The 16,624-nt window shown below is 43.3% G+C and overlaps 1 protein-coding gene across 3 annotated transcripts in view; it reads left to right on the top strand.

Annotated features, from left to right (window-relative positions):
* The window catches only part of POFUT2 (protein O-fucosyltransferase 2), a 33,850-nt gene extending 19,041 nt beyond the window's left edge, over positions 1 to 14,809 (top strand). For all 3 annotated transcript variants that reach the window (XM_065561193.1, XM_024111877.3, XM_065561192.1), the window contains 5 exons: positions 1,735 to 1,801; positions 9,253 to 9,378; positions 11,075 to 11,255; positions 12,302 to 12,425; positions 12,652 to 14,809. In XM_065561193.1, the coding sequence (XP_065417265.1) occupies positions 1,735 to 1,801; positions 9,253 to 9,378; positions 11,075 to 11,255; positions 12,302 to 12,425; positions 12,652 to 12,805 (652 nt within the window). In that variant the 3' untranslated portion in view covers positions 12,806 to 14,809. The remainder of the gene's footprint in view (positions 1 to 1,734; positions 1,802 to 9,252; positions 9,379 to 11,074; positions 11,256 to 12,301; positions 12,426 to 12,651) is intronic.
* The last annotated feature ends 1,815 nt before the right edge of the window (positions 14,810 to 16,624 follow it).

Raw genomic sequence — 16,624 nt, 5'->3', positions numbered from 1 at the left:
AAAAACTTCTGTGGGAATTGGATCAGACTTAGTGTGCTCATTCTACAAACCTAACCTACTTCCCATATATTTCTGGCTGCCCCAAACTCTAATCTTGATTTTAAAATGCTCAGCGATGGAAAATCCCCCACGCCCCTCAGTAAGTTGTTCCAGTGGTTAATTGTTCTTACTGTTAAATATTTATATCTTATTTACAGTTTGAATTTGTCCAGTTATTTAGTGGTAGTTTACTCAGTGTCCCTTTAAAATGTACAAGGGTGGCCAGATCCTCTCTGCATTGGAGATGTTCTCTTGTTTGCTTCCAGAGGGCTGGTCCTGTCACACAAGGGGCTCACAAATGTTTTTAGAGTATAGACTGTACCTTAGAGAGATGTGTCGTGGCTCACTCCCTACCCTGTCCACAAATTTGGACGCCCTCCTGTCCTCCCACAGAGGCGCAGAATTCTGTCAGGAGTAGCGCTTATAGTAGCCGCCATAGGGCTTTGAGGGGACCACACATGGTACTCCTGACAGAATTCTGGGCCCCTGTGAGGACGCAGAATTCACATGGCCTGCATATTTCTGTGCCCCCCTCACAGAAAAATACAAAAGAAATATGGGGGTGGGACACGCGCCTCTTCCCCGGCAGCCCAGGCAGCGCGTCTGTTCCAGACACTGCCCTCTTGCTTTCTCCTGGGGCTTGCTGGGGGCGTAGGAGGGGTAGATTTTTTATTATCCAGGAGGAAGGCTCTGTCCCAGAGGCAGAAATGTAGCAGTCTGCCTGCTTAATAACATTGTTAATGTTCCTATTGTTAGATAACTGTTGCCATACTTAGTCAATTCCCCCAGGAACATAAAACCTGTAAAAGTTTTAAGGTCCCTACATTGCCAGAGTAAGGGAATCCGCTCGGAAGATCTATGTGCTTTCTCACTTTTTTCCTGTGCCAAAGTGGCACAATAGGGTTAGTTTAAAGCTCAGGATTTATTTTATTTACCCATTTAAAAAAAAAAAGACTTTGAGGGCAAATAAAACGTTTACCAAGCAGTCCATAAAATGTCGGGACTATCAGAAGCAACACTTCCCAAAGCCAGGTCCAGGACAATATGACTTTCATGTGTGAAAGTCTGAGCAATTTAAAATGAGATTCTACTTCGCTCCCCACCCCGTGTGGTGTTCTGTAATATAATTTAAATGAAAATCCAGGATTATAACTAGAGTGCAGGGTATTAGCTACCAAGTATTTGTAACTTAACTTTCATGTATTTAATAAATGCTGAATAGTTATTGTGACTTTTTTTGTGTATTGTAATTTAAATAAATTACCAAAACAATTGAAACTGGTGTGATTATGTTGCATTATTTTGACAAATAAAATATGCAGAATTTTTAATTTTTTTGGCAAAGAATCCCCCCAGGAGTAAAGTGCCTAGATGGGACGTAATATTAGGAGAGTTTTTAATTTATATTTAATTACCTTAATTAATTTTAGCAGTCAATAATGAGGAGAGCCAGCACTGTGTGACAAGGCAGCCCTTAGTGGTCCCTGGGCCACAATTTGGAAATGCCTTCCTTATACCAAATAGGCTTAGGGTCCTGTTGCTGCAAATATAACCTGCTGAGGAAAGTGTTTCACTCTCAGTGTTTACTATGCACACAGAGGGCAGTCTTTCCTTCCCTCGCTACTGTATAAGGAAACATAGTAATGCAAGTTATATTTCTAAGGGAATTGTACTCAACTTGACGATTTTTAACAGGTCAGTGATGTTAGACAGAGCTGAAAATCTCCTTCATGACCACTACGGAGGGAGAGATTATTGGAATGTGAGTATTTTCTAATTAGCTTCTCCAGATTTTCTGTTTGATATTAATAAAAACCTAGTATTGACTGTGTTTGCTGCTAATGATTTTGCTGTGAAGCCCGAGAAACAGCCAATCTCGTAGATGATCTGCACGTTGTGTATTGCCAGCTGATGGAGCAGGATGTGTAGCTGCTGTATCAGACATAGAATGTTCACGTGCTCCTGCGAGTGGACTTCTGCTCCTGTTTGGAGCGCAGTTGAAGTCAGTAGGGTGCTGATCACAGAGCTCCTTACAGGTACAGGCCTGAGACTCTAAACATTTCAGGTGGGATTTTCCAAAATGCTTAACAATGGCCTAATTCCTGACTTCATCGGGAGTAGAGTTAGGTCAACCCCGAGTGTTTCAGAAATTCCAAACCATAGCCTTTTAATAGGAGGCATCAAGGTTGGAAGTTTAAGGTTTTCGTCACTGAATCAGTGGTTTTGATGTGATGGACTGAATGTTCTCTATTTCCCTGTTTCTTGTGAAGCTGAACTAGATTTATGTACACAATTCAGAGAGTACAATTCAGCTGGTATGGGTGCATGAATTTCTTAGTTCTTGAAGATGAGTTAGGCCTGGTCCACACTAACCCCCCACTTCGGACTAAGGTACGCAAATTCAGCTACGTTAATAACGTAGCTGAATTCGAAGTACCTTAGTCCGAACTTACCGCGGGTCCAGACGTGGCAGGGAGGCTCCCCCGTCGATGCCGCGTACTCCTCTCGCCGAGCTGGAGTACCGGTGTCGATGGCGAGCACTTCCGGGATCGATCCGGGATCGATTTATCGCGTCTAGACAAGACGCGATAAATCGATCCCAGAAGATTGATTGCCTGCCGCCGAACCAGGAAGTAAGTGTAGACGTACTCTAAGAGTTAAAAAAATCTATCCAGGTTTGATTTACAGATGATTACAGTTGCTTTCTAATTTTCAAGAGGAGGTGAGCTTGCTGGAGAGAGCAAACAAATTATGATCCTAGGCCTTGATCCTGCAAACACACAGGCGCTTGACTTAAACCTATGAGTAGTCCTATCAGCTCAGTTAACAAATTATTTTCTTGGGTAATTCAGAAAAAATAAACCATGAATTACTTGTGAGGGAAAACTTCCCCCATAATAAAGAGATGTGGATGGATCATAATTTCTAAGACTGAATACTAATCTGTAAAAACAGGACATAAAACCCATTTGTGTCATAATGTATCTTCTCTGATACAGGCACTATAGACTTTTAAAGCCTAAATTTGCTTGATCAAAATTCATAATCTGCTGGAGAATGTTCTTATTTTAAACAGTTTTTTAATAGCCATAATTTTAATTAGAGAGATGTTTACCGTACAAATTTCCTTACTCTTCTGGAGTAGTAGTTCTAGCTGTATTAATTCCAGCTGATATCCTAGATGTAGATGTCTATGGGGGGAGGGATAGCTCAGTGGTTTGAGCATTGGCCTGCTAAACTTGGGCTTGTGAGTTCAGTCCTTGAGGGGCCCACTTAGGGATCTGGGGCAAAATTAGTAGTTGGTCCTGCTAGTGAAGGCAGGGGGCTGGACTCGATGACCTTTCAGGGTCCCTTCCAGCTCTGTGGGATTTGCAGATCTCCATATATATGTATAGACAAAGAATTTGTGAAGATTATCTTATGCAGCAAAATACTGTACAACAATATTTGCCATATATATAATACAATCAGTAACAAAGGATGTTTTCAGTCATCAAAAAATTTATTATTAAGATGCAAATAATAAAAATATTAAATTTAAATGTTAAAAATTTTAAAATGCTTGTCCCATTATGGCTGGGCGGTTGTTTGAATAAATTGCTTTATAATTTTATAATTTTTTTATGACTGTATCTGTTATTGTGAGCTAGACTTACTTGTGATAAAACATCTGACTTGAAGTTGTTTCTTCGTTTTATCACAGTAGCAAAATATAGAAGAGGTGTAAAATGATCCCAGTGCATGAGATTTGAACTTGTGTGTGGGTTACAGCGCAGATATCCAGGTCCTGTAAATGGGACAACAGTCAAAGCATTAGCGCTCGTACCATTTCAATAGCTAAGAGCTTCATCCAAGGAGGGTTTTTTTTTTCACCAACAGAATCCAGCTGATGACTATGTTTGCAAGTTTTATGCAATGAACACAAAACTCGTATTATGTGATTCCCATCATCAGCTGCTTTATTTCTCACACATAAAAAGTTGTACATGTTGGCCAAAGCAAAGAGCCTGCAATCTTACAAAAAGAACAGGTTTCAGAGTAGCAGCCGTGTTAGTCTGTATCCGCAAAAAGAACAGGCATACTTGTGGCACCTTAGAGACTAACAAATTTATTAGAGCATAAGCTTTCGTGGACTACAGCCCACCTCTTCGGATGCATATAGAGTGGAATAAATATTGAGGAGATATAAGATATATCTTTTTTTACAAAAAGAACAGGTTCTCGTATCTGCTAACTAATTAGACTTCTACCAACATTTTGTGTATCTTTTTTTTTTTTCTGCACCTACTATATTCTGTTACCAAGTGTTGATCTCGCGAAGTGCTAAAAACCTGCATGATAAATTGTGTGCTGGCTAGGCAGGCATGCAGGTCTTTTACGAGTTTTCTGTGATTTTACTCACACAGTTTCCACCATTTTGAAGCAACAAACTTGTGAGATACAAACATCTTAGCTAACGTAGTTTCTAGGTAGAAATCTGGATCTCCACTTTTAAATGATGGAAGAAAAGGAAACTAATGATTACATTCGATCAGCAGTGTTCCATCATCCTCATCCTGTTTTGGGCTCCTCCTGTCACCTTTTTATTTGGGATCAGTTGCACCTGCTAAACAATGGAAAGGTTACATAGCGTCTTTGAAACGCCTTTTGATTTTATCCTTGTGTGATTCCAGTTAACTAGGTCAAGGCAGAATTGCATGGCAACTGTGACAGTAGTAACTTCTTTATTTGGGCATAAGGTTTCAGGGGCTAGAACCCACTAATCTCTAAGGTGCTACAAGGACTCCTCGTTGTTTTTACTGATACAGACTAACACGGCTTCCCCTCTGAAACCTGTGACAGTAGTGTCAGCAGCTTGTCCAAACCTCCTTCAGTTCCTTTTGTAAGTGTAGTGCTCTCTGTAGTTGTGTAAAATGTGTGCTGTGTTTTGATGAAAGTCCTCCTTGTGCTAGTCTTATATTTCAACTTACTCTTTGAATGCAAATACAGACGCACAGTTTTCCTGAGAGTTCCCTGAGAACTGGGGCATCAATCCTTTTTTCAGTCATCCATCCCTGAGGCTGAAGGGTGGTTTCAGAAGAACATTGAAGAGCTGCTGGAATACCAGCATCAGGGATTAAATAATTGTGGCTACATTTTGATGATGATGGCAGTACTGTAAATGTCTCATGTGCACAATCATTAGAATCATCAGTGTTGTGCTCTTCCACTTCAATAGCCAAGATTTTGTTAAGTGACACATCTGATCATGAAGGAGAACAAAGAAATGAGTTTACTGCATTTTTCTTGCAGAGTGACGTGTCTTGACAATGTTTCCATTTAGAATAATTACTTAGAAAAATTGTCTATTTTCATTACTTCAGTCATCCAATCACTTCCTTCATCTATAGGCATGTTGAGTCAGATAAATTAATTCATTGATATGAAGGTCCCTAAACACTAATCACCCATTTGCAGTATTTATCAGCAGTTTTCACGTTTACTATAGTTGAAATGAGACACTACTATGAAATAAATTCAACTCCATGAAGACTGGAAAGTAAGATGACTCACCCACTTTGTATAGCAACCATGGTAACCCACCTTCTAGATGTTTCTAGATTGTAACAAATCAGCCCCCCATCCCCAACAATGCAACTCCACGCACTTCCCTCTTCAACATCCAATGACATTTGATTTTATCAATGAGTCACACTGCTGTCTCCAGTCACTCATCACTCCACCCATTCCTGTTTCCTTCTGGGCTTCTGGAAGGTACAGTTGCTTTATTATCAGGGGGTAGCCATGGTAGTTTGTATCCACAAAAACAACAAGGAGTCCGGTGGCACCTTAAAGAGTAACAGATTTATTTGGACATAAGCTTTTGTGGGTAAAAAACCCACTTATTCAGATGCAACGAAGAAGTGGGTTTTTTACCCAAGAAAGCTTATACCCAAATAAATCTGTTAGTCTCTAAGGTGCCACTGGACTCCTAGTTGCTTTATTGTTTCCTAAGTGGCATGACTGAGAACTTTAGTATTCTCATCATGTCCTTTTTAACCTTTTAGAATAGCTTTCTTTTTCAAATTGAAATTGGAGTCTAATGTTTCTAGTCTCAAAATACTTTTATATATGTTATGTTCATGTAAACATTTCAGTGATGTCATTCTAGGGGGGAGGGATAGCTCAGTGGTTTGAGCATTGGTCTGCTAAACCCAGGGTTATGAGTTCAATCCTTGAGGGGGCCACTTAGGGATCTGCAGCAAAATCAGTACTTGGTCCTGCTAGTGAAGGTAGGGGGCTGGACTCAATGACTTTTCAAGGTCCCTTCCAGTTCAAGGAGATAGGATATCTCCATTAATTTTCAAGAACAAGGGAGTCAGAGAAGAGACACTTGAATAATATGCACTTGGTTTTTTTTCACAACTCTGGATTTAGTTCCCATTAAAGTCAAGGGAAAGATGCTTGTTGACTTCAGTGGAAGTAGGTTTGAGTTTGCTGCCGGAAACTCTAGTTTGAAGGATCTTAGTGGTTGAAGGGTGGGTTATATGGTTCTGTACCAGGAAAGACGTCCCAAGGTGGATTAGGAGTAACGGTGTTTAGCCTTGTAAAGGGAAGTGCTATCCCATGAAGGCAGTCCTGGGGCCGTAGATGTAATATGGAGGCAGGGAGTTCTCCTGAAGATGATTCTGGGGAACCCAACAATCTCCAGCTCTGAACCTTTCGGTGGTCTCCTCTTTTGGAAGGTGTTGAAGTAGAACATTGGTGGGATTGAGTCCCTTCGCATATTCACTAATGGAGAGCAGCCCAACAAAAGGAATTCTTTTAAAGACCTTAGCAAACTAGAAGCAAAGAGAAAAGAAGCTAGGTTAGGTGTCAAAGATGACTGCACTGTTAACAATGTCCACAAGTCTGCAACGAATACTCCTATCCTGTTTCCCCGAAAATAAGACATCCTCCGAAAATAAGGCCTACTTACAGTTTTGCCTCTCGTTGTAATATAAGGCATCCCCCCGATAATAAGACCTCCCCGATAATAAGGCATCCACCGATAATAAGGCATTTTTCATTTCTGAAAAATAAGACATCCCCTGAAAATAAGACCTAGTGCATCTTTGGGAGCAAAAATTAATATAAGACACTGTCTTATTTTCGGGGAAACAGGGTAGTAAAGGAGGAATAACCAGTTACACAGAGGAGGTGAACTTCTGAAATTACTACAGCGAAGGTTCACACTTTTTCTTCTCTATATTGTATTTTGTAGCACTGAGAGCACACACATACCATGTGATCATTGATAAATTAATCTCCCAGTATATGAGTGCTGTATGTACAGAATTAAGCTGTCACAATATAATATGCAAGTGCCAAAGATATAACAGCACTGGCATCTTTAGTGGGAGTAGGGAGGCCACAGATTCTCTAATCAGTCTCTCTCACTGATGTATTGCACTGCCACAGCCAGTGGGGGGATGTTGACGTTGACTTCTATGTATACGTCTTGCATGCCTCTTGGAGCAAAACACTCCATTTCCGCTTGGAGCTGGCCTGTGTCTCAGCTTTTTTGTGTTGTGCTTAATTATTTATTGCAATAACAGGTGGAGAAAAAACTGGCACTGGAGGCTGCTGCCCGGTGGTGGTGTTGTGAGAGGGGCACACACAGGAACAATCCCCCGGCAGTGCTGTTTCATCGTGCTCCATTAGAAGCACTAGCAGAGTGCTCACCTAGGGGCTACTCACCTGATTCTCCACGCTGCGAGCAGGGCGTATGGAGGGGAAGGAGCCCTGGCTCTGCTCTCTCTGTGTGCTCAGCCCACTACTGTGGCTGGAGTTCAGGGCAGTCAGCTGTAACAGGAAAAGGGAGGCAGTACCAGCCCCCCTCACTGCTAGAGCAAGGGGAAAAGAGCCTGAGCGACTGTTCGTCAGAATGCCAGGCCGTTCTCGCTCTGCTCCTGGGGTAGTGCAGCTATCCACGGGCAGCCTGCGGGGTTAGACTAGTCCTGTCTGAATCTCACCACTCTGGTGAGAGAAGAGAAGCTTTTATGCCAAGTGCCAATGGATTTTTGTCTTGAAAATAAATTCAAACATCCTCGGTGCATCTTCATGCAGTGTTCATTGCTCAATGGGGAAAAAATCATTTTGCTTGTAAATCAAGAATTTGATCAAACTTCAGATTATTGTGGTTAACTGAAGTCAGTAACAGAGAATTTCCTTAGTACTGTACGCTTGTACTAACAAGGATGCTTCCGCTTTGCCTCGATTCCAGATGGTAACTGTATCACAAAACACATTTGAAATTTATTAATACCCTCAGGTATGGAGAATCGCTTCATTTTTGCCAGTTTCCCTTTTAATGTGATTGGGGCTTTGGGTGGCTAGAGGCATGTTTCTTAGAGCCTGTTTAATTCCAGTAGTAATTTTGCAAGTTAACAAGTCTTTCCACATTTTTCTTTCCAAAAGATGAGCTGCACTACTTCTGTACTTGATCTAGTACAGAAATGCCTTCTTCACTTAACAGGGCAGCCATATGGTGGGGTGGCTAGAGTAAGGAAGGGAAAGCTATGTATGTTCTAATCCCATCTAAACCACTGACTGACTCACTGTGTGACCCTGGACAAATCACTTGTGACCTCAGAATACTTACTTAACCAGCTTTTCAACTGGATTTAATGAACAGGAACCTCACTGAAAACTATTTCTAAATTGAGCTTTCCTAGTTTAATGACCAGTGTGTTAACACTTAGAACTTTCTGCTACCATGGGGAATGGCTGACAGACCCTGTGCTGGCACAAGGAATGTAAACATTATGGACACTTGTGTAACAGATGCACTAGCTATTGGCTGGGTGCTGATAACACATTTGTTAGTAAAATAAATACTATCCTTGATCTGTTTTGAAATGTGGTATACAAAAATTAAAAATTACTAAATTTAAACTACAAGGTAGATAAATCTCTACTCTTTCCCCAGTTTGTAGGTCTAGCTATTAAAAGGCACTTTTGAAACACTCCTGCAGTGACAAGTTGTGTATATGGCATGTAAGTGCAGTTACCCACAGGTTGGTAAAAAGTACCCTTAAATGCTGGGAATTGTTACCTTGCAGCATTACTGGACTGTGTTAAAAGTAACCCCATTCCAGGAGCTCTAAATGGAAGCAGCTTCTCACATGCACGTGTTTATAGCTCTCTCCCTACTCCCAGACAGTCACTCAGTATCTCCTCTCATCCTGACAGACCCGTCGAAGTATGGTGTTTGCTAAGCACCTGCGTGTGGTGGGGGATGAGTTTAGGAGGAAATACCTTCACTCCACTGATGAGGCAGACAGGACAGACTACAATGAGGACTGGACACAGATGAAGGTAAAGTAGTTTGTAGTCTGTTTTTCCTGTAACAGATGTATCCAATAGATTTGTTTAGTATTTTGTCTGCACTTTGAGAGGGATTGGGAAGTAACTATGAATGTGATGATTCTAGCACTCAGCACCTGTAGTCTCTCTGCCCTTCCAAGGTTTTCCCCGCTCTGGAATGAAGTTTGCCCAGTCAGTTCAGATCCTGTTGACTGAACTCTGTGTTAGAGAGCAGCACTGCAAGGTTTCATATGATCCCACTGTGATGGGTTCCCTGGGTGCAACCTGGAACTGGCTTACTGCTGAGCCCTCTGGCTTACCAACCTGGGGTCCCTCTCACACTGTGATATTGTGACAAGCTGCAAACCTCTCCAGGTACTGCACTTACACAGATAACCACGGGCAGGGCCACACCCAGTTGAGTTACATGAATGCTTCTCCTAGCCACTCATGAACAAACAATAGAGAGGCTCCAGCCAATTCCCCCAGCTCCCCAGCTGAGGACCCCAGGGCTATACCGACCTGCTCTGGTCAGAAGCCTGACCAGTATAGGGTTATAAACCGGTCCACCGCTCTTTCAATGTGGACAGGACATGCATCAGCTCTTGTTTCTGAGCAGATTTCCCAAGCACTTCAGCCAAAATGCTGAACATAAATGAGATTTATTAACTCCAGAAAGATAGATTTGAAGTGATTGTAAGTAATAAGCATACATCTCAAAGTTGGTTACCTAAGAAATAAAAGCAAAATCCCAATCTGTGTTCTATAAACTAGGCAGGATTTGAATCCGGCAGTCTCACCCTGATAGATCAGACAAGCAGGTTACAGATCTCCATACACAGGCTGGAACTCTCCTTTAGCCTGGGGCTGCCTCCCCAGTTCAGTCTTTCAGATGTTTCCACATGTTGAGTTGAGGGGGAGTGAGGCCAAGTGATGATGTCACTTCCCCTCTTTTATAGTTTCTTCCAGCTTGCTGGGAAGATCCTTTGCTATGAGGTGAGTGAAGCAGTCTCCATTGTCGCTGTGCTATCTCTGAGAAGTCTCCATTGTATACGGTTCCTGCGATAGTCCTTGGAAGTGTGGAGTCCTTTAATGGGCTGGCAGCAGCATCTGGCTCCTCCATTGTTGCACCTGAAAGGCTGGTTGTGGGTGTTCCCAGCCTCACAACATATTTCAGTAACACACACATAGCAAAACTCCTTAACTTCCCATACATTGACAGCACACACAATCCACAGGATATTAATGGTCAACAGATCAAGCCTTTTAAAATGATACCTCGCAAGGCATACGCTGTACAGAACACATCATAGTTCTAGGACAGTGGTGAATATGGGGATCCCAGGGTGCCGCTTTGAGCACAGTTTGCCACATCCACTTCCATGACGGGCTGCTTGTTCCCTTTGGTCTATTCGGCCTATTATCTATAACGAGAACCCTCTTGGATGATAAATTTGAGATCTTTATAAACCGCTCTCTCCGTCTTGCCTGTTTTATTTATTCATTGCTGCCAGATATCAAAACACAGTAATCAGCTGTAAGTGCTACAAAATATTGTCAACGCACACCTTACAACACCTCGCTTTAGTTGGATTAACACAACGCTTTACGTACTGCAGCGCAAGTGTTCATGTACTCAAGACCCTTTTCATTCCGAGTTGATACCAGCGTATTTTGATTACACCATGTGCTGATTGTTCTCTGACAGGTAAAGCTGGGCACTGCTGTTGGCGGGCCATACCTTGGGGTTCACCTCAGAAGAAAAGACTTCATCTGGGGTCACAGAGAAGATGTGCCAAGCCTTCATGGAGCAGTGAAGAAAATCCGCAGCCTCATGGAACAGCATAAACTTAAGAGAGTTTTCATAGCTACTGATGCCATTGTGGAAGGTATGCAGCTTTCCAACCCTGTCTAATCCTTGGTCGTACTTCACAATAGAGATTGGTCATTGTGGCAACAGTTGTCACTTCATATTCATGGATTATTGAATATTGATAGCCTTCCTGGGAGACTGAACAGCTCAGGAAATTAAAAGGGGGGCTGGAGCCTTTCTTCTCCATGCTGACCGTTCAAATCCAGCCCAAATAGGTAGTGGCTAGAAAGTAGTCACTGGGTGTTTCACGCAGGCTGTTTGGCCATCTGCATGAAACAAGCGTGATGCTCTGGTCCAGTTCCCAGGAGCAGATATCGACATAGCTATCATCATGACTAGCTTTAACCGGCAGCTTTGGGAGATCAGAGTATATGGGTGAGGAGATTGAACTCTCATCAGCCATAGTATTGGCCTCTTATGGGTAGGGATGAGGCCCATTGGTAAAGGAGGGAGGTTCTGTCCATGCTGTACCTGTTCTGGGAAAGCATAAGACTCTTTTTCCAGACCAGTCAAAGTAGCACCTTTAATATGCATTAAATTCACAGGAAAACATCTCACATTGTTTTGAATAGTCTCTCCTGGTAAGGGGTGGCTATTTTTGTCTTTTCTTCCTCTTCTTTCCCATTTCCACTGCAACTTTTCTTTATATGATTCCACGGGTGACATTAAAAAAGCACTGAGAGGGGAGGCCATTGTGGCATATAACCTAGATGTGCAATCATTCTCCGTCTGTTGCTTCTGTAGGGTTAGAAAGTGAGACTAGTGGTACCACCTGTTTCCCAGGCCCATCAATTCCAGGCCCCCTCACTCCATCAGCATTTGCTATCTCATCCATGCAATGTGTGTCTAACACGCCTTCATTGGCACCTGTCCCCAAACCCGCCCAGTCATGTAGCAAGAAGTGTTTTACAAATCCTACGTCCGTTATGAGCTTCCTCTGCTTTGTAATCTTTCTGCCAGTCTTGTACAGCTGTTCAGTGGAATGTAGGTATAGGACGAAGTTAGTCGTTTTCTCGAACGGTACTGTGCCGGGTGGCTTATGGTATTTTTTTTTTCTCTCAGAGACTGAAGAGCTCAAGAAATTACTGCCTGAGATGGTGAGGTTTGAACCCACTTGGGAGGAGCTAGAACTCTACAAAGATGGAGGAATAGCAATTATTGACCAGTGGATCTGTGCACATGCTAGGTAGCTAGTTTGATTTTTGTCCGTGTCTGTTAGGTTTGTATGTGAAGTCAGAGTTTAAAATTATTGAATCTTGCAGACCTAAATAATGCGACTGAATGAGATGCAGTAATGTCTGTGTTTCTGATTACAGATAACTCATTATAAACAGATTATACATTGATAAGGCCATTATTTTTATCTTAAAAACAAACCCTTCTCCAATAACCAGTTCTGTTTTCCTTCACAGGTATTTTACAGGCACCTCAGTTTCAACATTTTCCTTCCGGATTCACGAGGAAAGGGAGATCCTGGGATTTGACCCTAAGACCACTTACAACCGATTTTGTGGTGAGAAAGAGAGAAACTGTGAACAGCCAACCCACTGGAAAATTGTTTATTAATAAAACCACTCCAAAGGACTGCAGTAAGTGGCGAGCTCACCAAACCAAGAGAACACTCACAGGAAACATCTCTTTCTAGCCAAGCTACCACTTCCTCCTCTTCTTGGTGTTAGCTCTGCGTCTGGGTTTTAAGCACAACTGGGTAGCAATACTATAGTCATTCTCCTGACCAGGCACTGATATAACTGGTCAAAATGAAGTGAGGTAAGGATTCGGTTCTTGGTGTAGCTGGGATGCCAGGACAATATACTCACTCTCTAAATGTTTAATTTAGATTGAAGAGGCCAAGCATTGTTTTAGGTGGCAGCAAAAATGTCTTCCCTCAATGTTTGTTTTTTAAGTGCTGTATCTATAACAGCTATAGTCTGTACCGCATCCTATGTTCAAGTGGTTGTTTTCTTCTCACTGTAGTAGTATCTGTTTACAAGGAGGACATTTCAGTGGTGTAACCTGCACTTTGTGAGGGCTGCAGATTGTGCACAGAATGTGCAGTTCTGGAGGGAAAATCAAATAGTAATTTTTTAACATTTCAAACTGGTACAAAAATGCATTTCATATTCATAATAAAGGGTATTTTTACCAGAACACAGACCCGTGTCACAGCTGGCACCTTTAATAGCAATTCTTGGCAGAGAGGTCAGTGGCTAAAATATATAAAGACTGAACTACGTTGGCAACCCCAAAGCTGGTTGGGTTCTGTTTAGTGGGGCTGCAAGGGAAAGCGTGCACTGCCTGTCATGTACCTGTTCTCTCTAAACAGGACACTTCATTTTATAGAGCTGTCATTCAGCACCTTTCTCCCATGTTAAACTCACTCAAATCAGGGCAAATCTAAACAGTATTTGGGGAGTTTCCTGCTTTGCAAGAAGAACTTTTCAAAGCGTGGAGCTGCTTGTTTAGGCTTGAGGGTGTTTTGCAGCTGCATAGGGGGAGCAGAATGGCATATTCTTTCTTTCCCCCTCCACTCCTGGCCTGGTGCACATTGGAACCGTTACAGGGCCTGACTTCATCCCTGGTTTCAGACATGCCAAAACTGACCAGCCATTATAAAGGTCATCGGACTCTTTGCTCTTCCCCTTAATTCTGCGTCACCATCAAATCTCCCAAGTGAACCTGTACAGCTGCATGCAGGTGACACTCTCCCGTGGGACTGAAATGTCACACTCGGCAAGGGCACATGGACGTAGAATAGTGGGGTACCCCCTTCTGTCAGCCATTGTGGCATGGGGAGCTGTTACATTAACTGCAGTGTGGGCAGAAGAGAGTGCAATGGCCGTCTGAGAAAACACTTCACAAATATGAAACCTTTGACACTCTCACTGTTCAGAGTCGGCTACATGCGATATTTTGTTCATAGTGTGCATCAGGTAGACTTCTGTCTTGCAGTTTTAATCTGGCCCATGGTTCTGCGAGGTCTCCGATAGGTCTGTTTAAGAAAAAGGGGAGCCGTAACTGTCAGAGTTCAGCAGTATGTTTTTCCTCTAAATTTGAACAGAACACCCTGCAGTTTAATGGGTTCTTCCTCATGTTGTCAAGTGTGCTGTTACTGTGCTCTTCGCCCGCCCCCCACCTCTTTCATGATTTCAGCAGCATTTTTCTCGGTTCCTTCCTGTGTCCCATTGGGCTTCTTCTCATGTCTAACGCCTGCCCGCGTGGGCTCAGTAATACCCCCCTCCTGTGCTCTCCCTGGGAATTTACTGTATGCTCTCAGCCAGCCAGCCAGGCTTGTCCTGTGCTGTGTGCGGAAAAACTTGTACGGTCTCCTCATAAAGTGAGTAATTTCAGGCCTCCTGTGTTGTTACCAGCTATTTCTTTGTATCTCTGTACAGCAAGGGTTTCTTTCCAGTGACAAAATGAAGCTTGTGGGAGCCTTGTATTCTCCAAGCAGTGCCTTTTCCAGCTGAGTTGGACATTTTTGTCATGTAGCCTGCGTGCTGTGCAAAGCATACCTATAACTGTATACCTCAATTTCTTATCAAAAATAAAACACTTTATAGTATCTTTTATGTGAATTTTCCATGTTTCTTACTGCTCTTGGTTCCCTCACATGACGTACCCAGCTCTGTCATGTCAGATCAATGGACTCTAATGGCAGAAAGGGCCATTATGATCTAGTCTGACCACCTAGTAGAAGGCTCTTCAACAGGAACGCCGCCAGCTTCTCTGCCGCCCGAGGCGGCGGAAGGTCCCTTCCCGAAATGCCGCCCCCCACAGAGGCGGCGGAAGGTTCCGCCACCGAAATACTGTCGCGGAGCCACCCCCCAAATTGTAGTGCCCTAGGCGACCGCCTAGGTCACCTAATGGATTGCGCCGGCCCTGCTCTTCAACCTAGCAGACAAAGGCAGAGCAAGATCCAATGGATGGAAGCTGAAGCTAGACAGTTTAGACTGAACTAAGGTGCAAACTTTTGACAGGGGAATTAATCATTGGAACAACTTACTTAGAGAGGTGGTAGATTTTCTGTCACTTGCAGTCTGTAAATTGAGATCAGATGTGGCTTTTTAAAAATATGCTCTACCTCAACTTATTAGACTCACTGGGTGAAATTCTCTGCCCTGGATTAATGGAGATATCCTATCTACTAGAAGTGGAGGGGACCTTGAAAGGTCATTGAGTCCAGCCTCCTGCCTTCACTAGCAGGATCAAGTACTGATTTTGCCCCAGATCCCTAAGTGGCCCCCTCAAGGATTGAACTCACAACCCTGGGTTTAGCAGGCCAATGGTCAAACCACTGAGCTATCCCTCCCGTCAAAATGTTGGTTATAAGAGGTTTTAAGGCCAGGAAGGGACTGTAAGTCATATGCTCTCCTGCAGAGCCAATCCACTTAGAAGAGCTAAGAAGCTGTTGCACCATCCAAGGGTGGCAGAGTTGTGATTGCTTGGTGCCTTGTGCTGCCATTTCCCCCTTCTGACTTGGTGCCATTTATGGTCCCTTTGCATGCTGCACAGGTGTGAATGGGTATCCAAGGTGCTGGGCAGTGAGGAAGGAGCCCTCTGCAAATGCGGAGTGTAGATGATGATAATCTGGCAGTGTTCTATGAACTAACCTATCAGAGCAGGTGTCTTCACTCCCTGCCCCTCCAACGGCACATGCAGGTGGAACGCACTTAGCCAGCGTTCTTGATGGAGCGCGTAGTTGCACAGTTGTCATGGGAAGCATTCAACTCAAAATGAGAGCTGCGTGCAGGGCTAAAGCAGTCCATGTGGTCCCAGAGCCACAGGCTGTGCGTTGCTGCTATAATGGATATGTTCTGCCTCAGTAGCTAATTTCAGTACACAAACAGGGTGGTTTTCAGCCGTGAACCAAATACGTTTACACTGATGTGTCCATGTAGCAGGCTGCACCGTGTTTCCACCTTGGAGGTGCTTTGCCTCTCTGCTCTCTGGCTGCTCAGTTGGCTTCAAAACAAGAAAACTTAGTCCCAAAACTCAGCTGTGCTTCTTGCAGTCCGTACCGTCTCCCCCTCTGTGATGGGTAGGAAAATGTCAGCTCAAGGGTTAATTCATTCTCTGCATTTCACTCAGGGAAAAATGGAAGTAGGAATTTCCATCGCTGAAAATATAAAAGGGAAAGGAAAAGTGCACAAAAATATCCACCACCAAGTTTAAAATAATGAAAATGCCACTATTGAGAAGACTGTGGACTCAGTCTTTATGCCTGTTCTTGTTTAATGTTTAAAAATAGTAAACGCTTAAACTATTAAAATTTTACTACTTAGAAGTTTAACCGCTAGGCTCCACTGCCTCCCCACACGCCCGGGGTCCTGGCTGCCGCCCCCATGCCCCGAGACTCCGCTCACTGCTGGCCCCGCACCACGG

The sequence above is a fragment of the Chrysemys picta genome, chromosome 11 (assembly GCF_011386835.1).
Source record: "Chrysemys picta bellii isolate R12L10 chromosome 11, ASM1138683v2, whole genome shotgun sequence".
Lineage (NCBI taxonomy): Eukaryota > Metazoa > Chordata > Testudines > Emydidae > Chrysemys > Chrysemys picta.
Note: the sequence above shows the minus strand (reverse complement) of the source record. Positions and strands in the feature narration are given on the sequence as shown.